This window comes from Copidosoma floridanum, unplaced genomic scaffold, assembly GCF_036245765.1.
Source record: "Copidosoma floridanum isolate Cflo_tuat_1 unplaced genomic scaffold, Cflo_Japanese_pri ptg000033l, whole genome shotgun sequence".
NCBI lineage: Eukaryota > Metazoa > Arthropoda > Insecta > Hymenoptera > Encyrtidae > Copidosoma > Copidosoma floridanum.
In genome coordinates, this window is record NW_028321910.1 from 6,243,543 (window position 1) to 6,264,981 (window position 21,439).

The following is a 21,439-nucleotide window of genomic DNA, read 5'->3' on the forward strand; positions in this document are numbered from 1 at the left end:
TTCCAGCGCACCCCACCCTGAAGGGAGTTCGACATAAAAAACCTCAACTACGAAGGTTTTCGCGATGTCAATGATTTATTTGCCCTGTTCGATTTTTTGTCATAGATCCCAGATATCTTGAAGATTTATTTGATTCATTAATTTGATATTGAAATCCGCTCATCCTTTTGTAAACGCTTCCAAGTGCAAGTCTATTCCCTTAAGATAACTACTCATAGTGTAATTTCTTTAAAAACTGCTATAAGTTCCCGAAAAGCGTTTTCTATGCCATTCCAAAGTATTTGCTGTATTCATGGGCTTGGTAATTTTAAATTTTATATCGCGACAAGTTGTTTTTAATGATTGTATAAATTTGTCATCGCTTTTTAAAATTATGCATTTTGTACTTCTTGATGAGTCTGGTTCATGCTTGGTCTGCACAGCGACGCTTGCAACGGCACTTTTATCTTGATGCTAGTGATGACACAAGTGATGCTCTTGAAGTTATTCAATAGGAGTACTCTTATTCCTATCAACTCTATATGTAAAATAAAAAATAGTTGTTATCAGAATGCAATACGAATTTTGAAAAATATTAATATAAAATTAATTTTTTACCTGTGTTGGTGTCACGCGTCATAGTTACTCAGTTGGGTTAATTTTTCTACGAAATATTTTTAAATAAATATAATTTGAAAGTTAAAATTAAGGATGGATAAAAAACGTGTCTTTTAATATTTTAATTTACCTGGAGATTTTTTTTTTCTTCTTGAAAGAAAGTTTTAGCTCTAACAGCAAAGACATTTAATCACTCAAGGAGTCTTTATGCTTTCTTTTGAGTGTACCGTCAACGTTTGGAAGATTCTCATAATCTTTGAAACATATTTTGGGAACTAAAAAAGTATTCCGCTTAATTTTCTTCCCATCATGCAAAACTTTACAAGTATAATAAATTTTGTAAGACTGTAATGTATCACTTACTAATTTTATCATACGCAACATACATTTCCTTCACTATCCTGTTGTTCCTAGCGTCAGGCGGTAGATATTCTACCACCACTTGGATGGTTACAGGACTACGTGTTAGATATGGAAGGTACAACGTGACCACGTGCACCCCTGCCAGGTAAATAATAAAGAACTCCTGCAACACTTTTATTAATTAATTAATAGAGTTTGCAGGTAGCACGTTCTTGAACCATTTTGCAGAGTACGTTTTACGTGCATCTTCTGACACTATGATTGCGTATCGTGCACAAGAACGTACGACCTGAAACAAAGCAGTAATCATGAATGCTTTCTTTTTTTTTTTTTTTCATTTACGTGTCGATAACTAAGAAAACCGTATATCTACCAAAAACTAATGCAACGCAACAGTAGACAAAAACACACTGTTATGGAATTCAAACAAGTTCAAGAAAGTGTAAAAAGTACACTGTATGAATCTTTCAAATAAATTAAGAAAGGAAAAGACTTTGAATGAAATGTGACACGTAAAGTTATTGCAGAGTATCAGCAAGAAAATATGAATCAGCTGAGAGTTCTGGATAAGAACCAATGTTCTTTGACGTTCTTTTTTTCTCTTGTCTACATCATACTTCCCTCTTTTTGGCCATGACTTTGGCCAATGTATGATTTACATAATAGGTAAACACAGTCAGATAGGTCCACTTAAGTCATAGTCTGGAAAATCCTACAGTAATAGTACAGCAGTAAAATATTGCTCGTAAGGGGCAAATTGCTGTTTTTTTACCGTGGTTACTTACTGTGAGGTTGAACTTTTTATTCGTATCACGTATTCGATTTTTTCGCGTGTCATCGTCGAATTGTTGATCGTGTTTCTTAGGATTGACCCTTTGCCACGAGGACCACGAGGAGTTGGAGAAAATTCAAAGAGGCCGTTGCCATCGGCGCCAGCAACGGGGGATCTCACCGCCAGTCGTCACGTGCATCTTCGTCGAGCAAAGATAAGTCCTAGAGTCGATATTTTTTCACCACCCGTTAGTTTTAAGTATTTACTTTTCGGTTTCCATTTTTTTGTTTTATTTTATTGTGTCTTGCCCTCCCTTCTGCATTTACCATATTAAACCATTTCTTCCTCTGTACCTTTTTTATTTTGTTTGTTTGTAGTGAAAATATTAAATTATTGAAAATTTCCCTTTCTAATTTTTATTTTTATTCCGCATTCTTTCAGCTTTTTTTTCGATTTTTTTAGAGTCAATTTTTATTTTTCGAAAAATAGCATTAATTTCACATTTTACCCCACCTAATTTAACGTTTTTTCGATCAGGGTCCCATTAAAATTAAGAATTCTTTATATTTTAATTTTATTTTGTCAATAAACAATTATAGTCTGTAAGAAGTGCGCGAGTGTCGTTTTTATAATACGCGAGTGTCGGTTTGTGCAAGCAAGAAATTCAGTGTGAACATCAAATTCGAATTCTGAGAATTTTTAGACGAACAAAGATTCGTTGGGGGACGTAATCACGCGTCGATAATGAGCGGGAACGTGCACGCGCGCGAAAACTAGGCCTAGTAGAAGAGAATCGAGAGTCTGACAATAACAAGGGGGGCGGTAGGACGCGCTTGATCTCGCACGCCAAGGACTGCGGTCGCGTGGCTTTTAAATATTTGGTCACACGGGATTTTTCAGCATTCTAACCTTTCGATTCCATAACAGTTCATACTATTGTTCTGGTAGCATTAACTACAATTGATTCGTAAAGGATACTTAATTCGGTTTTTCGTTATATTTGTTATTATCCTAGTATATTTAATTTCGAGTCCAGTTACTTTCACAAATTAGCTTAATTAATTTTTTCCGTAGTTTTTTCGTTCACTTCAATACAATATTTAGAAAATTTAACAATAGTCAATTTTTTGTTTTTATTTTTTGTAACAAGTTTAATTTTTTTTCTTCAAGCTCATTTTTTCATCAAGTTTTTGTTTATTTTTTTTTCTGTTTTTTCAAGTTTGTGTTTTTTTTTCAAGTTTTTATCGTTCTGCTCTGAGAATTAGTTCTACCTTTGACAGGGCTACATCCGTTAAGTAAGAATGGCGCAAAATAAAGCCGTCCTTTCAAAACGTGCCGCCCTGAAGGGGCAGCTTACGTCGATCGTGAACGCTCTTAAACAAAAAGCGATCGACAAAACCAATGCGATGCTGCGACTCGAGCGGTTAAAAACTAGTTTTATTGCGTACGAAGAGTTGCACTGCGAAGCCTTCGAGGAGCTTGCCGAGCTTGATCCGGACGATGAAAATCACATCGCGATCGAGGATATGAGAGACCGATATTATTCACTTGCGGCACGTATCACGTCCATGCCAGGTGGGGCCTTACACAATCCCATGAACGGCACGCAACCTCTCGGCTCGTCAACTTTTTTCAAGAAGCAAAAGCTTCTAAAACTTCCAGTTGCCGAACTCCCCAAGTTTGACGGTCAGCACGAAAAATGGATTACGTTTGAAAACGCGTTCGGAACCATGGTAGACGCGCTTACGGATATCAATGACCTGGTTAAATTTTTTTATTTACAAAACGAATTACAGGGAGAGGCTCTAAACAAAATTTTAATTTTCGACGCGACCGCAGAAAATTACAAAAACGCGTGGAAGGTTCTCGTCGATTCATATAACCAGAAGAAGGTTCTCGCATCAAAACATTTAGATGCTCTGATGAATGTTATCATCAAACCGTTAGAGGTTGCCAACGCACAGGCGTTGTCAAGATAAGTCCATGACACCCGTCAGCATCTGAATGTTTTGCATTCGTTAGGCATAAAACCGGCTGAATCGATGATCCTGCGTTTTTTGGAGCAGGCCATTCCAATACCCATCAGACACAAATGGGAAGAGTCATTGGATTTGTTTGAATTATTCTTTATTAGGACGTCGAGTAAATACAAGATCGGCAGATCAGCCGTAACCGATATTTTTGAGTAGGCAGATCGACGTGGAGGTCCGGTTCGAGAGTCCCCAGCGAAGCAGGAGGTCGAGGCGTGCACACACGTGGTTCCACTCGTGAGCTCAGTTCGCTCGCGCCAGCAGAGAGCAAGCGAGCAGCAGCTCCCTCTTCTTTGAGTAGAAAGAGGGTGAGGGGAGGGCATGGGCGCGCAAGACAAATCTTGCACAACCCGCCCGCCTCGTTCCGTGAACGATCTCAGTCTCCGCCCGCCGTACCTGGGTCAGATTCGGCCACAGGGTCTTTGGAGGCGGCGTCGCCGGCACTAGGCGATCGGACGGGCAGTAGAGAGAGCTTGCTGATGGGACGGGTGTATTCACCAGTGGTGGTCTGGATGGTGGCGGCGCGAACGAGCCCGTCGGGTCCGGGATGAACCGAGATGATGCGACCGAGCGGCCACGTGCCGCTAGACTGGAGGAGCGTGGCGTCCACCACGGCGACGACGTCATCAACCTGGAAATTACGACGTGAGACCTTCCACTTGGGTCGTTGTTGGAGCGTGTTCAAGTACTCGCGGCTCCAGCGGCTCCAGAACTGGTCTCGGATTCCCCGGACCAGCTTCCAGTGACTGAGGTGATCGAGCTTCTCGGGCGGGGTACTGGCCTCAAGCACAGAATTCAGCGGGCCACCGACGAGGAAGTGTCCAGGGGTGAGGATGTCCAGGTCATCTAAGCCTCCGGTGAATGGAGTGAGAGGGCGGCTATTGAGGACCGCCTCGATGCTGGCCAAAACGGTGGAAAACTCCTCGTAAGTGAGGTTGCGTGGTCCAAGGGCACGACGGAGATGATGTTTCATTGCTTTGACACCGGCTTCCCATAGTCCGCCAAAGTGGGGCGCCCGTGGAGGAATGAAGTGCCACGTGACGCCTTGTTCAGCCAGTGAGCCAGCAACATGCTCCCACTTTATTTCGGCATCCTGGAGAGCCTCGCGCATTTCACGGTCTGCGGCGCGGAAGCAGGTGGCGTTATCACTCCAGATCTTTAAGGGCCGACCGCACCTGGCGCAGAATCTTGTGAGCGCTCCAATGAATGACTCGGTGGAGAGATCACCAACGGGCTCAAGGTGTGACGCCTTGGTGGTCATGCAGACGAAGATCGCGACGTAGCCCTTACTTGTACGGATGCCTCGGCCCTTAGCAGACAAAATGTTGAATGGGCCAGCGTAGTCAACTCCAGTGCGAGAGAAAGCTCGAGCAGGAGTAACCCGTGCGGCCGGTAGAGGTGCCATGTGTTGAGTGGCGGGCCGCGCCTGCAGTCGGGCGCAGACCACGCATCCCTGGAGAATACTTTTGATTCGCCGCCGCCCGCCAACAATCCAGGCCTTGCGAGCCACATAGGCGCTGGTGACTCTGACTCCTCCGTGAAGAGCACGAAAATGAGCCCACTGGATAATGAGCCGAGCGAGGCTGCATCGGCTGTCGAGGATTGGCGGATGCTGCTCATCGAAGGTGAGCGCAGAATGTTGGAGACGACCGCCAACTCGAAGGACGTCATCGGAGAAGATCGGGTCTAGAGACAGCAGTGGATTTTTCGCAGGGACACGGCCGCCCTTTTGCAAGCTCGCAATCTCTAGCGCGAAGAATTGTCGCTGGCTGAGGCGGACGCAGGCGAGGTAGGCATCGCGCAGCTCAATCGTCGTCAGAAGGGTGAAAGGCGAGGGAGCGGGATCTCGACGTAGCCGACGACGGATCCAGCGACGCAATCGAGCGAGGAAGCGTAGGAGACGGCCAAGGTCTGAGAACTTCTCGAGCAGATTTGGCGTAGTGCATTGAACAGCACAACAAGATTGGAGGGCGCCGTCGGTGACTGGGTTGCAGGAGCTAGGCAACTTTGCGTTTTCAGCTGGCCACAAGTCAAGAGGGCCCGTGAGCCAAGAAGGGCCTTCCCACCAAGCACACATTTGCTGAAGCGTGAACAGATCCGTGCCCCGGGACGCCACATCCACTGGATTAGAGTCCGTCGGAACATATCTCCATACGTGGGAGGGCAGAAGCTCCTGGATGTGAGCCACGTAATTGTCGATCAATGAGTTGTTTGTCGGCTCCGATGATCGGAGCCAGTGAAGCACGATCTAGGAGTCGCTCCAGGCGTGACAGTGCTCAACGCTCACAGCATATTCCTCGGCAACCTTGCGTAGCAGCCTCGCTGCGAGCAGTGCCGCTCGTAGCTCCAATCGAGGGATCGTCATACGTGTTGGACTAGTAGCGTCTGGCTGCAAGCTTTTGATGGGGGTCAACTTGGTCCTGGACATCAAAATACTCACGCAGACACCATCGGCTGGGTTCTCAGAGCGCGAGTACACGACAGCAGCCATCGCGCGCCGGCTCGCGTCTGCAAATGCGTGGAGTGGCAAACTAGTGGCGGGACTGCAGCTGATCCAGCGAGGAATGGCAATGCTAGGGACATTCTGCAGTTGAGTCAGAAATCCGCTCCAGCGTTGGGCCATGGCAGCAGGCGCGGGCTCATCCCATTCGAGTCGCGCTCGCCAGAGATCCTGGATGATCATTTTGGCAGTTAAGACAACGGGCGCGATACATCTACAGGGATCAAAGAGTCGTGCTAGAGCGGCAAGCATCGCGCGCTTGGTCGGCCGTGGCTGTAGGGTAGGCGGTGTGAGGTGGAAGCAATTGTCAATCGGGTCCCAGCTGACGCCAAGTTCGCTGACAAGACCGTATGCGCTGAGCTGTCGCCAGGTTGGCCTTAGTCGGGCATCTGGAGAGAGATCACGCAACAGCTCCGGATCATTGGCCACCCACTTCCTCAGAGGGAAGCCCCCAGCTTGCAACAAGCCGATCAGCTGGTCGCGGCGAAGTCGAGCCGTCTCAACGTCGTCAGCGCCAGAGAGAATATCATCGACGTATCGATCTTGTTTGACGACAGGCACGACCTCGGGCCAAGCATGGTCTTCATCCTCGCATAGCTGGGAAATCGTCCGTAAAGAGAGATAGGGAGCACTAGCTTCACCGTAGGTCACAGTGAGCAACTGATAGTGCTTCGGCGGGCTAGAGTCATCAGTGCTCCACAGGATACGCTGGAGGTCCACGTCACGCTTGTCGATCCAGATCTGCCGAAACATCATCTGGATGTCCGCGCAGAAAGCAATCCGATGCCTTCTCCAGCGGAGCAAGACAGTCGGCAAGCAGGCTTGGAGCTTCGGTCCGGCGTGCAGGATATCGTTGAGGCTATAGCCAGTGGATGTTGGTCGCGATGCGTTGAATACGACGCGCAGTTTCTTCCGGTGGTCGCCAGCTTGCCAGATGCCATGGTGCGGGATATAATGCACGAGGCCCGACGACTCGCGTAGCTCCACATCGGTCAGTAACCGCATGTGCCTGCACCTAAGATATTCGTCCATAAAGCGTGCATATTCGATGGCCATCTCCGGGGCACCCCGCAATCTGCGCTGTAGCGAACGAAGGGATGCTCTAGCGCCGGTTAAGCTCTCTTCTAGTCGTTCAATTCCGTCGCGCTTGAGCGGGAGGCGGACGACATAGCGCCCGTCGGCAGCCCGATGATGATCGGCAAAGATGACCTCGCACTCGATGTCATCAGGAGATTTACGAATTACCCGTGGCACGTCCTCCAATTCCCAAAACCGTTGCATCAGTGCGATTAGCTGCTCGTGCCAAGGCGGAGCTGAGGTGTCCTGTGTCGTCATGCAAGCAGCCGGCGAGGACGAGGTCGCTTGGCCCGGTGCGTGACCAGCGAGCATCCAGCCGGCAACGGTGAGCTGTCCGACGATATCTCCACGGAATAACTGCCCTGGCCGTAGTAGATGGGGGTACACGTCGGCTCCAAGTAGGATATCGACGCCGCCCGGTATTCCAAAGGTCGGGTCTGAAAGATCTGGTAAATCGTTCCAGAGTTCGATGACGGCTGGTTGTAACGGTCCGGAGGGGGTGCGGAGTCCCATTTGGGGCAAGCAGTGCGCAGTCAGCCGCAACGTCCGGGTTGAGTTCCAGGTTTGGAGCTGCAAACTTGCAATCGTTGGGGAGCGCATAAAGACAGCGCCTCCGACGCCAGAGATGCTCGTGACAGCTGGCTCGGGACTGGCGCCAAGCTTTCGAGCAAGGGCAGTGGACGTGATTGAAATCTCCGAACAAGCGTCGACGAGTGCTCTTGCTGTGACTGTCCGCCCCCCGGGGCCCATGAGCTGAACCTTGAGCGTGGGCAAGACGGCTAGTCACAACGGTGAAGCAGCTGCCGCGTCGATCCCGTCCTTGGAGTCCGAGGTGAAGAGACACTGCTTTGCCTCAGCTGGTGCTGGGTCGGGCGCGGCCCTGCGCTTGCGACCACCATCATGGATGAGGCTGTGATGCCGCGCCTTGCAATATTGGCATACGCCTTGGGAAGGGCAGACAGTTGCCATGTGGCCCGGCTTCAGGCAGTTAAAGCACAGCTTGTGCTGAGCGACGAAACCCCTTCGCCCAAGCGTGTCCAGTTCCAGGAAACGGCTACAGTGACCTACGTAGTGCGGCGCGTGGCAAGCAGGGCAGTCATCGTTGACTGCGTGGGTGGCTAAAGATCGGTGGTTGCGGCTGAGTGGCGTCGGCGCGGGAGGGCGACTGCCGGTCGAGCGTACAGGATCGTTCGTCGATCGGGGAGGGCGCAAGGCTTCCATTGAAGTCAGAGAGCGGCCGCGCTTCCGCAGAAAGCTGGACAAAGTGGAGAAGGAGGCCGCTTCCCCTTGTGCAGAGCTGGCTGCCTCCAACTTCTCGAGCTCGTCTTCCCAGGCTCTCCGAGTCGAGGGGTCCATGGCGGTCGAGGCAAAAGAGACCATCCACACATCCCAATGTTCCACCGGCTGATTGAGCGCTCGCAGTTGATCACGGTGCTTTTCTAAGGCATCGAGCAAGCCCTGCAGACCAGCAGCGGACTCCTCGCGCAGAGGCTTGAGCGTTCGGAGTGCCATGACGTGGTCCTGCACAAGGAGGCGGTGATGCTCGAACCGCGAGACAAGAAGACTCCAGGCCGTGGAATAATTGGAGCCAACGAGCTGCAAGGGGTCCAGAACTGCTTTTGCCTCACCCTGTACGTTTGCCTTCAGGTAGTAAAGCCTCTCGACGTCGGTGAGCCGAGCATCCTGGTGAATGAGCGCCTGAAACAGGTCGCGGAAAGACTGCCAATCCTCGCGACGGCCAGAGAAGAGCGGGATATTGATGCTTGGCAGGCAAAGGCCCGAGTGCGGTCCAGGGAGCGGTCCGGGGAGTGGTAACTGGCCACCACCTCCTGGCATGGACGGGAATAGCCGACTCCTAGCGTCATACAGGCACGCCTTAGCGTCGAAGTAGTATCCCTCTGCGGACCTGTACAGGGCTCTCAAGAAGGCAACTTTATCCACAGGTGCGCCCTGAATCAGATCCTTATGATTGGCTTGGAAGTCATTCCAATAATCAGCGAGTAGCTCGAGCCTGGCGTCGACGAGACCCATGCTCCATACCTCGACGCTCTTGGCGGATTGAGTGAATTCCGCGAGAACCTCTAGCAGGGCTTGCTGCGTTTCCAGCAACGAGGGCCAGCCTTCGTTATCCCTGTAAATTAGTCACGCGCTGAGCTCGACGCTTGTCTCTCAAACGGCGCCTTGTTACTTGTGGTGCAATCGTGCGTGCCAAATGAGTCTACGTAGAATATTGAGAAAAAGGGCGTGAGGAATCGCAAATGAATCTGTCGACCCGACCAGCCGCGGGATAACGTGAAGTAGTAAATCCCGCGGTTTAAGCATGAAGCAGCCTGTAATCTGCAACCCAAAACCTCTCAACAGCCTCACTGACTGAGTAATCGCGGTCGCACGCGAGGTCCACGACGTGGACTGCACGGCAGTCGCGGTGGAGCGTCTCTCGCCTGTCGCATCTTGTTAAGGCTATCATAACCTCAAATCGCTCTACCACGTGGCGCGGCTCTGCACGATTGCATCACTTGCAACAGAGGCCCAATGTCTCGATACGTTCTCGGACGTAGAGAATGTATTTTCGCATGATCGCATCTCACATCGTCCTACTTACATTGCTTCGCGTAGCACAGTGGTTCTGGCTGTCCTGGGCTCGATGAGGTTCTGGCGGTTGTCTGTCCCAGTCACGCTATCCAGCTCGAAGGACCAATGTTTGAATTATTCTTTATTAGGACGTCGAGTAAATACAAGATCGGCAGATCAGCCGTAACCGATATTTTTGAGTAGGCAGATCGACGTGGAGGTCCGGTTCAAGAGTCCCCAGCGAAGCAGGAGGTCGAGGCGTGCACACACGTGGTTCCACTCGTGAGCTCAGTTCGCTCGCGCCAGCAGAGAGCAAGCGAGCAGCAGCTCCCTCTTCTTTGAGCAGAAAGAGGGTGAGGGGAGGGCATGGGCGCGCAAGACAAATCTTGCACAGGATTTAAATGTTTTTCCGTCGCTTAACCAGTTTTTAAAATTTATCCACACGACAACTTTCCATTTGTCTACGATGGAGGACGAAATCAGGCGGGTGAATCAGGAAAAGGGGGCAAAGCGTCAAGGGGACCGAGAATTCGAGACAGCTGCGAAACGGGCGGAGAACACGGGACAGGCGCGTGCGATGGTCACTAGCACGAACGCGTTTAAATGTTCAAGCTGCGGAGAGGCACACCGCATTTACTCTTGCCCAGAATACAACAAGTTGAGCGTTGAAGAGCGATGGAAAGTTATCCAACTGAAAAAATTGTGCCAAAATTGCGTAGCAGTACACTCAGGGAATTGTAGAGCGGGGTCCTGTAAAACATGCGGCAAGTGGCATCACACGTCTCTCCATCGCGACTCGAAGAATGCGAAGCCAAGCGCGTGACTTGAAGTAGGCGTGCTAGAGACGATCACCCGAGCCGCACAGTCACAGCTAATGATAAGCGCAGTTATTCGAGTCAAAAATGCGCAGGGTAATTTCGTCAAAGCACGCGCGCTTCCTGACACATGTGCTACGGCCCATTTTGCAACTGAAAAATTCGCGCGTGAATTAAAACTTCCGTTAAATGCGTGTTCTATTCCCATGGGTGCGATTAACGCATTAAACACGACTGCGAAGTATCGGGTCGAGATTAATTTCCGGTCACGTACAAGCGATTTCGCGAAAACTTTAACTTTTCTCACCATCCCTTAAATAGCCGATTTCGTACCCGATGAGCCTTTTCCGCGGTCGTCAATAGCGATCCCACCAAATTTGAAACTTGCCAATCCCCGTTTTCATATTCCGCGTCCAGTAGATATGCTCATCGGCTTCAGAGCCACGTTATCACTTCTATCAGTCGGTCAAATACGCGTTTAGAACGGGAGCGATTTAACGTTGCAAAAAACACAATAAGGTTGGGTGATCGTGGGCGGTATTGCGAATGAGAACCTCGAAAAATCAGTAGTGACGTGTAACTTAAGTGCTTTAACCGAACAGTTAGCGAAATTTTGGGAAATCGAAGAGGTTAAAAACGTAGTGGGCGTATCAGATCCGGAGTCTCTATGCGAGCAGCATTATGTAAAAAGTACAACACGCGATCGAACCGGGCGGTATATTGTGCGTCTTCCATTTAACGACGAAGTAGCGGATTTAGGAAACTCTCGCGCGCAAGCCCTTCGTCAGTTTTATGCGATGCGCCGGAAATTGTAAGCAGACGATGAACTCAATCGCGAATATACGAAAGTACTTGACGAATACATAGCACTCGGACATATGACGTTGTTGCAAAACGAAACACCAGACAAATACTACATGCCACATCATGCGGTCGTAAAATCGTCGAGCAGTACGACAAAGGTGCGTGTAGTATTCGACGCGTCCGCGAAAACCGACAGAGGCGTCTCGTTAAATCAAAAACTACTTGTAGGCCCCACCATTCAACCGAAACTTTTCGAACATTTGATGCGATTTCGATCTTATGCGTTCGTCTTGAACGCAGACATAGAGAAAATGTATCGACAGGTCTTAGTGCATCCCGACGACAGGGAATATCAGCGTATTTTTTGGAATCATGGGAAAGAGATAACGGTATACGAGCTGAACACGGTCACGTTCAGAGTCGCCTCTGCTCCCTATCTCGCGATACGAACGCTTCACCAGTTGGCGGACGATGAGGGGCGCGATTTTCCGCGAGCAGCAAAAATTTTGAAACGCGACTTATACGTTGATGACCTGTTAACAGGTGCAAATTCGATCGAAGAGATTGCGATACTTTGCGACGAAATTATCGGTATCTTGGGGCGCGGAAAATTAAATATTAGACAATGGGCATCCAACCATCAATACGCGTTCGATACGCTAGATCGGGAAATTTTTGAGAGTGATTGTGCGGTAAAGACGGAATCAGTTTCGAAAACACTCGGGGTAACTTGGGATTCGCGAGCGGATACATTTATTTATACCGTCAAAGAAATTACAATTCCAAATAAAATCACGAAGCGCCATATACTTTCCTAGATTGCAAAGATTTTTGATTCACCGGGTTTATTGGGGCCGGTAATTCTGTACGCGAAATTAATTATTCAGGAGTGTTGGAAAAAAAGTGTGATTAGGACGAATCGGTACCGCAGGAGTTGTATTCGCGATGGGTGGAGTTTGCGAACCAGCTATCTTTCATCCACAATTTTGCAGTAGACTGGAAAATCCTTATCGATAGGCCTACGAAAATCAAGTAACATGGATTTTGCGATGCAAGTCTATTAGGATATGGTGCATGTTTTTTTTGCGTTCAGTAGATCGGTATGGAAATTGCGTTGTGCGTCTGGTATGTGCGAAGTCTCGAGTAGCTCCGGTAAAGTTGAAAACGATCTCGCAACTGGAGCTATGCGGTGCCCTGCTCCTCGTGGGATTGTACAGTGAAATGCGTCCATCTCTAAAATTTGAAATTCATAAAGTAGTACTCTGGTCGGATTCAACGATCGTATTGCATTGGCTTAGAAAATCACCGGAAACTCTTAAAGTTTTCGAAGCAAACAGAGTTAGCAAAATTCAAGTGCTGGACGTCGTTCACGAATGGATGCATGTGCGAACGAAAGATAATCCGGCTGATGCACTGTCCCGAGGTCAATTACCTACCAAGTTTTCAAAAAATCGAATGTGGCTGAATGGACCTGAGGGGTTGAAAAAATCCGAAAGCGAGTGGTCGAGAATGGCATTAACGTCACCGAGCAAATTACCAGGTCTTAAGAGCAAAACGTGTCTTTAAGTAAATTCAGGGGTAGAAATTTTTTTGCGATTTTCCTCATATTCCAAGTTAGTCAACAAGATTGCGTATTGTCTTCGTATGCATCGTTCAAATAAGTTCAAAAGAAATCGATCAGCTTGGAAGAAAGACTTGAAGCGGAGCGTTAGGTGTTAAAATTAATTCAAGCAGAGCAATTGGCTGAAGAAATCGCACGTGTGTCTGCATCTAAAAAGGTAAAAAGTGCACGGTTAGCAGCGTTCGATCCATTCGTTGATGAGCATGGTATTTTACGAGTTGGCGGACGGTTAAAAAGGCGAAAATTTTCTTCGATCAAAGGTATCAAATTTTATTACTATCGCACCATCATGTATCTGATTTGATAATCGAAGATGCGCACTATCGTACTTTGCATGCGGGAATCCAAACTACATTACACACTATAAGACAGCGTTTTTGGTTGTTCGACAAAAAGCAACAAGTTCGAAAAATCGTACGAAAATACGTAGAATGCGTGTGCCATCGCTCCAATCCGATTCATAGTAAAATGGAAAAAATGCTATCAGCACGCGTTACCGAGTCAGGCGCGTTTACTCACGTGCGAATAGATTTTTTTGGGCTGATGTACATCAAAGAGAAGAAACTGCGGAATCGGAATCGTGTCAAGGTTTATGGTTGTGTGTTTGTATGCATGGCATCGAAAGCAGTGCATATCGAAATAGTGAGCGATTTAGCCACCGAAGAATTTTTAGGCGCGTTTAAGCGTTTTTGCGGCCGACACGGCATTCCCAAACACGTGTTTTCGGACAATGGCACGAATTTTGTCAGAGCAAGTAATGAATTACAAGAAATGTACGCTCTGTTTAACTCCGACCAGTTTCGTGACGATGTTGATCATTTCGCAGTCCAGAGAAACATCATCTGGCATTTCAATCCGCCGCTTTAACCACAGTTTGGTGAGATTTGGGAGTCGGCAGTAAAATCGTTTAAACACCATCTTAAGCAAGTGATCGGCGAACAACTCTTAACCTTTAAAGTACTTAATACCTTCGTTATCAAAATCGAAGCCATTCTCACTGCTAGACCACTTTATAGTATATCGAATGATCCTTATGATATAGCGGCCATAACGCTGGCACATTTATTAATTGGAAGACCGTTGAATTTTTTGCCGGAAGCTGACCTTTCTTGTGTTCCAGGTAACCGATTGTCAGCATAGCGTTTCATCACGAGAGCACGATAAGATTTTTTGAAGCGATGGCACCTGGAATATTTTCACGAACTTCAACGTCGACAAAAGTGGAGCAAGTCCAATCACGAGATCGGTATCGATTCCGTCGTCCTCCTTATCGATAGAAATTAACCCTGCATGCGATGGCGGCTGGGGGTTGTCGTCGAGATCCACCCGGGCGCTGATGGCATCGTACGAGTCGTCACCGTTAAAACTGCGCAAGAGAGCTTCAAACGCAACGTCACATCGTTGTGTCCACTACCGATCTCATCGTCACAAGAAGTCTAAATTTTCGATCGTGTTGTCTGTCTTATATTAAACCGATTTGTATAAACATTGCTCGAATTGTAAACACACTTTTACACCACTACACTCTCACACCATCGTACGATTCGCACAGTAAGCACTTTTTCGAATACGCTACACATACGATGTTTTCGATTTGCTCGCCTTCTCTCGCAACGGGGGGAGCATGTTTAGTCAAAACGACTAAAATTCGTAGACCGCCTCGTGAGCGGTGGAGGATCAACCTTGCAGCATGCCGAAGGTGGCAGCACACTAAGTTTACACAAAATTTATCACATATTCACATACACAAGCGCCGGTCAATTTCTTTCTTACCTTCATTCTTTTTCTCCTTTTGTTTCAGTCAGTACAATTAATCGCTCTCGCACCAACTCTCATTAAGTCTCTCTCTCTATACTCTCATTAGCTAAACATTTTCTCTTCTTCTCTATCCAGCACCTACACCTCCATCTCCTTTGCTCCCATTAAGTTTCCTCGGGTCATAGGTCTCTCCCCCTCTCTTAATTGCTTACATCATTTTCTCTCTCTCTCTTTTCCCGGCTTTTCACATAAGGTGTAAGGGATTGATGAGTCCTGACGACTGCAGTGGGTAGGAAAATTAAAAAGGGAAGGGGGGTCTTGCGACTACTTTGGGTGGGCGCGCTGGGTCAGTTTTGAACTATCTGTCTATACAGAGCGGTCTACAGTTGTCAACTGCGATCTCGAGTATCTGGCATAGTTGGGTATTATATTTGTCCTACTGGTTTCTACATCTTTCCTCATCATTTTACCTACATTTTTAGCTTTGTGATTAATTCTCCTTTATAATCCTAGAGTAATGAACTGTTTGTTGTAGTGTAGATACATTCAAAAATCAAATTTCATTTTCCTCAACACTGCTTCCTCGACACTATGGTTCAGTCTAATTTTGACCCACCTTAGTTTTTAGTTATACGAGAAATGTATTTCAACACTTTTTTATGCGTTTATCTTTTGCAAGTTCTTTAATCGGAATAATAGAATTTCGTCATCGTCGATTAGAAAAATATTTTGTACTCAAAGACGTAGAGAATATCATTTTATGTAAACGCATACCTGTAGATAAAAAGATTCGAAAAGAAAGTGTAATAATTTTATATACCTCTGTTCTGGGCCCCACAAGTAGATAGGGTATTTTTCAAACTGCTGCTACAGTGCTAGGAAATGGAGAAGGTGAACAGCGTGGTTGTTCGTCTGCACCGTGGATGAGGTAAGGAGACAGCGTACTTTTGCCTGCTGCAATAGATCTAGAAAGAAAAATTTGGTTTTTATGATTCTAAATCTTTGTATATTGTATGAGGAGAAGGAAAAATGAACATTACTGCATTAAGTAGGAAGCATGGACTTGACATCTTGTAAGACGTAGCATTGATGCTGGGATTGGGAATAGTCACCGTGGTCCTTAAAGTAAAGTTAAGTCCTTATGCACCATGCTTGGGATGAGAAGGCAGTTGTTTAACTGCTGCTGTTGTGATGTTGGGACGGAATGAGGGCTTCTGATGGTTCTGTTACTTAAATATCGCACACCAATATTAGATTGTGGCTTTTCTTGTAGGTGATATGGTACACATTGTTATTAAATAGCAAACACTTTGATATTCTGAGATAATGTAGTTGAAGAATTACATAAAGTCTTATTAATATAAATATCACATTTATAAGAGATCAACACTTCTTAACCTGAGTCTGATATGTATATTCGTGGACTTGAGAAAATTAAGCGTAGGAAGCTTTTTTAGCCCCAGCTCCCAGAAGTGCACGACCTGAACACTATCTGCAGCGCTGCCATCGACGCGAATACTTAAAAAAAAGTATATATATATATATAATGTATTGATTATGTCTTGGTTGTGTCTTGACTATGCATTCACAATGCTTATAACGATGATTATAACGTAACCTTTTGTTACAAAAATAATTTGCATCAGACCTAATGTTTACCACATCACAGTCTGTGATATTTCAAAACAGTATTTAAATTTTTAGGTGAGGTTGTAAGAGATGAAAGTTTAGCCGTTGATTTTATTATTAGTATATATATTTTTTAGGGTTAAAACACAACCAATGAGATACTGTCAACATTGGCAAAAGCTGATGCTAAAGTTAATTGGGTGTTAGACTCAATCGGTGAAGGGCAACTAACACAAACTTTTGCATGAATATGGCTCATCAAAGTTTGATGATGCCTTCGTTATTAGACAAGTTGCCTCATCACATCTCTGTTAAACGTAATAGAGATACAGAGTTATGATCTGATGATTTAAACATACCATCGTTTTACATAGCAGGTAAATATTCGTTCATGAAAATGCACATAGAGATGGGTTTTTAGACTCATGTAATATTATGCATTGGGGCTTAATAAATGCATTCAAGTTATGGATATTCATTTACCCTCAATGCTCGTATGAATTAAGTAAGAAAGTGATCGAACCCATACGTAATTTACGTGCATCTGGTGAAAACTGCAGTGCATGAATTGCAGAATTTACCACACCAATGGACCACAAAAATGTTGCATTAACGCCAGCATACCTTGCGTTTCAAGGACTGCCGTATGAGACAGTCATTCAACCACCCGGCTGTTTTGTGTATCTCTGCGACTACGTATACCACCAAGTAATCAATACCGGTATGAACTTATGCGAGGCAGTCAACGTTGGAAATCCAATTTGGTAGTCTTCTGCGCACAATTTTGTGACATGTATTTGCCCAGGTATGGCAGTATCCTGGAGTCTGGGTAATCCAGAAATCTACGCAACTGTACAGACTCACATAGATAAAAACTATCCCTGTCCTAAACCTCAATGGGCATATACCGCTAAAAACAAATATTTTACTTGATTGCACGAACGACAGCACAACGCGGGAAACGTTAACAAAGATAACAGTATTTGTTTATTGTGCCATAAATATTTTTCAACCCCATTCACATTAATAAGGCATATAAAGACAGATCACAGGATGGGTAAGGAGCCAATAGATGTTGCATCCGATCGCTGTTGTATTAGTGTTACGGTTGGAAAATTATTTGGACATCAGACAACCTGTGTCCTAGAAGGAGGCGATGTAATATGCGGTTGGTGTGGTAAAAGTTACAAGCGTCAAGGCTTAGAAGCCCATAAAAGGGAATTCCCATCAAAATCAAAATAAATGAAACTATTATTCGCACCAAAAACTGAATTTTATAAATTTTGTATCATTACATTTGTAATTGCATAATAAAGCGTCCTTTATCTTATTAAATTATTATTGCATAAATAAAATTGTATATTTAACTTTAATTAAAATGATAAAAGCGAAATACCATCTACTACTACAACTACATCTTTTTGTGAACAAATAAAATTGAGATTTTATAAATCTGTCACTCCTTTTTTACTTACTTTCAGATTTAAAAAAATAGAGTTTAGCGGTTGCACAAACCCTATATACAGAGCTGTACGGTTTTTTCAAAAGCTCAACCTGTTCAGAACTACCAGTGATTGCTAGCAGCAATTCACATACAGAATACACTTACGTGTGTGTGTGTGTGTATGTGTGCGCCCTAGGATAAACGTGACAGTTACCTCTTTATAAAACATACGTCTAGCAACTTCGATTGCTAGTTTTTACTCATGACTTAAACACCTTATCTTGGCAATGACTATAACGTAAGCTTTTGTTGCAAAAATAATTCGCAGTCAAAACTTATGTTTACCACATCATAGTCTCTGATATTTAAAAAAATTTCCAAATTTTTATTTATCGTAGTGGGAAAAGAAGGTGTAACTATTAATATATCAATTAGTATCCATATCGAATAAGGCCAAAATTCAACCAATAAGATGCTTTAAAAATGGGAAAAAGGTGATGCTAATATTATTTGGTTATTCGTCTCAATTAATATAAGTAACTAACACCTCTATGTTTCAAAAATACGGCTGATCAAGGTTGAATAAACCCTTTGTTACTACAAAAGAGCCTACTCTACATTGGTATTGAACCGAATAAAAACATAAAGTTATCTGGCAGTGAGAACGTACCATTATTTTGCATGACCGTTAATAGTTCGTTTACAGAAGTGCACATAAAGAATGTGTTTTTAGTCATATTCTGTTCTTACCAGGGTGTCCTTTTACTTTTAATTTATATAAGTTATTTTCCATCTATTTTACGAAACTGTGCTTATTACCAGTATTGTTATTACTTATTTTGTAATTATGAGTACTAATGATAGCGTGTTATTACTCAGCGGTCATAGACATTTCTCTTGGAACAGGAAGCTCCCACCAATGAGAGGTGAGTATTTCAAATATCTCTCACCAATGAGGAGAAGGCAAGTTATTCGTAGTTTAGATAGAAAATCAAAATTTGTTGGTGAGGTAGATCAAACGTAGTTTAAATATCATCCGCTAGATGACAGTAGACCTTAATAACCTTTTTTTAAGTTTATTAAAAAAATTTTCTACAAGGCTCCATGCATTTTGACAATCTTAGTAAGGGACAATTTTTCTCTCTCGACGGCATCACCTGATACAGGTGCATAGCGAATACTTTCAGCCTTTCATTTAGCCATAGTCTAGCGGGTATCGTAACAAGTTTAAACGAAAATATTTAAATACAAATTATACATCTAGTTATATTCTGTCGTCAGAGAATAAGACGCTATTTAGGAAAAAGTATGCAAAGACCAATTTATGACCAACTTTGTTTTAGTTAAAGACATTTAGAGTTGTGTAAAGTACACATGATATTTCAATATGACAATAAAATTAAAAAAAACGACTCATAACATCTAATGATACAAATAAACAAATTAAAACGGATAAAAACTATTGTAGAAAAATTTAATTACTAGTATTTCTTTCCAATTTTCTCTTTTTGTTGTTGTTGTTATTGTTTTTCTAGGATTCCGAAGGCGATTATACAGAGCCGTCAACTGAAGTCTGTACTCATCATACGACAGAGTATTATTTGATGACATATTTCCATTCGTAAAAACTAAAAAATAAATGTAGCATTAGTTTTTCCAGTAGATATTATTTTCAATATTGTTTTGAAAAATGTACAATGGACTACTTTAAATACTTTATTTGGAACCATAGTAAACTCTCTGCCTCCTGTTGGCGTCATTTTTGCAAGGGGAGCTTCCCCAACTATTAATTTTATTAATTGATTGTCAATTTTTTTAGGCTTATCTTTAATTCTTGATAAAATGTTCAAAACGTTTTTTTTGGAGCACAAACATCATGATGTTTTGGCAATTTTACTTAGTACATAAAATTTGGTCATGAACTCACAAAATTGATTGGATATAAAATCATATTTCACGTACAAATTTACTAGATGACTGACTCGATTCCTCAAATGTGTAAGCTTTAAGTAATTCTGTAATACAATAAGAATTTTAATGAATTTGCGACATCTTGTCAATTAATGATGTAAGGAGATTCCCTCCTCTGACCGTTTCACGTTAACACTACGGAAGTTTTATAAAAAATTTATTTTTATAATTTTTCAACTCAATAAGTAGAGAAAATAATTTAAATTTTTTAATCTAAATCAGTTTTTAATTCAAAATTAAGTAGTAGTTTTCAATTTAAACAATAACATTAAACCTAGAACCTTTGTGACCCTTAAGGTCTGTTTTCTGTCAACTTTGTTAAGTTCTAATATATTAGTTGGCAACGTAGTTCGACGTCCAATGGCCCCGAAAAAAGACCGGTGAGCTTCTTAAGTAAACTCTTTCTTAACTGAAGTTTACAGCAATTGTGACTGCCTGGATACCTCAGGGTAATCTTCTCTGGCCTGCTGTTGAAGTTCCAGACTGATCAGGAGAGTGAAGTTTTTTTTCCCTTCGTAGCTGTTAGGTTCGCCAAGCGTAGACGTTGGAGAGGATCGGTGATTTCTGGTTAAATGCTTAGAGTCGAGAGGGTAATATAGGGTCGTTGGTCACCGGAATTCCCAGCCTTGCAACAAACAACTCCCCTCGTGACAACTGCCAGTAAATGACTGACTTGTTTGATAGTAGCCGTCTTTAGTTAACATAGTCTTTTAGTCGACGAATCGTTTCCGGAAATGGTAGTAAAAATGTATTTGTTGGCAAGGTAGTTTAAATTTAGGTGGCCCTTAAAAGAACCAGTGAAATTGAGGGTTAAGTAGGTAACGTAAATACTTATAATGGCCCTGTCAAGGGCCAGTGGTGAGACTTTCAGCTGTCCTTATTATTATTCTTGATGATGGAGAGCTGGCTGCAACGGTCTCATTGAGTGCTTTAATATACGCAGTAGCTTTCGAGATTTACTGTCATAATGTACCTTTAAACATCAAAAGATAACTTTCTGCTACGTTTCCATCATAAAGTTAGTGATGTGACGGTGAATCTCGAACCGTATTACGTATATTGAAGCACATAATGAGACCCTTGGTAGTTTGACTCTTACTCTCGAAGTCTGTGTTTACGGAGACCGTGGTGGAGAGAGGTACGCCACTGATCAAACACTCGTTTTCGGGCCGTTCCCTGGATGAACCACCACCCATCGTTAGTCGGGAAAGTGGGCCTAGAGAATACCTTTTCTGTGGATCTACTGTTGGGATGACCACTGAGAAGGCAGCTGTTGTGGCTGCCCGTGCTCCTCAGAGCTGTCTTCCCTGGCTTGCATTTGTAGTAAAAACTTCTCTGACTGCAGCAGGCCGGATGATGAAATAGCCACATTACTCTAAATAATTGGGGCAGCTTCTGCTCTGGCTAGACACATCTCCTTGTATTTTGCTGGAGACATTATCGGTTACAAAATTTTTTATTGGTGGCACTTGTCAATCCTGATGGTT

At 44.4% G+C, this 21,439-nt stretch overlaps 4 protein-coding genes across 4 annotated transcripts; 3 read left to right on the forward strand and 1 right to left on the reverse strand.

Annotated features, from left to right (window-relative positions):
- The first annotated feature begins 3,033 nt into the window (after positions 1-3,033).
- Positions 3,034-3,711, forward strand: LOC149373305 (uncharacterized). Its single transcript, XM_089597540.1, has one exon. The coding sequence runs from the start codon at positions 3,034-3,036 to the stop codon at positions 3,709-3,711; it is 678 nt and encodes a 225-aa protein (XP_089453666.1).
- Positions 3,712-4,138: 427 nt separating this feature from the next.
- Positions 4,139-8,089, reverse strand: LOC149373306 (uncharacterized). The gene is made up of 2 exons (XM_089597541.1): positions 6,050-8,089; positions 4,139-5,935 (listed from the first exon to the last, which is right to left on the reverse strand). The coding sequence occupies exons 1-2, from the start codon at positions 8,087-8,089 to the stop codon at positions 4,139-4,141; spliced, it is 3,837 nt and encodes a 1,278-aa protein (XP_089453667.1).
- Positions 8,090-11,603: 3,514 nt separating this feature from the next.
- Positions 11,604-13,095, forward strand: LOC149373307 (uncharacterized). Its single transcript, XM_089597542.1, has 2 exons — positions 11,604-12,120; positions 12,626-13,095. Exons 1-2 carry the CDS (start codon positions 11,604-11,606, stop codon positions 13,093-13,095), a joined length of 987 nt encoding a protein of 328 aa, XP_089453668.1.
- A 523-nt stretch (positions 13,096-13,618) lies between these two features.
- Positions 13,619-14,017, forward strand: LOC149373308 (uncharacterized). Its single transcript, XM_089597543.1, has one exon. It carries the CDS (start codon positions 13,619-13,621, stop codon positions 14,015-14,017), a length of 399 nt encoding a protein of 132 aa, XP_089453669.1.
- The last annotated feature ends 7,422 nt before the right edge of the window (positions 14,018-21,439 follow it).

Bases quoted from the DNA above. Each gene is read 5' to 3' on its own strand.
- LOC149373305 (XM_089597540.1), top strand. From the start codon at position 3,034: ATGGCGCAAAATAAAGCCGTCCTTTCAAAACGTGCCGCCCTGAAGGGG.
- LOC149373306 (XM_089597541.1), bottom strand. From the start codon at position 8,089: ATGGGCCCCGGGGGGCGGACAGTCACAGCAAGAGCACTCGTCGACGCT. The intron at 5,936-6,049 runs GTGAGCGTTGAG...GCTCACATCCAG, and splicing joins AGGTTGCCGAGGAATATGCT to GAGCTTCTGCCCTCCCACGT.
- LOC149373307 (XM_089597542.1), top strand. From the start codon at position 11,604: ATGACGTTGTTGCAAAACGAAACACCAGACAAATACTACATGCCACAT. The intron at 12,121-12,625 runs GTATCTTGGGGC...TGCGTTCAGTAG, and splicing joins ACTTTGCGACGAAATTATCG to ATCGGTATGGAAATTGCGTT.
- LOC149373308 (XM_089597543.1), top strand. From the start codon at position 13,619: ATGGAAAAAATGCTATCAGCACGCGTTACCGAGTCAGGCGCGTTTACT.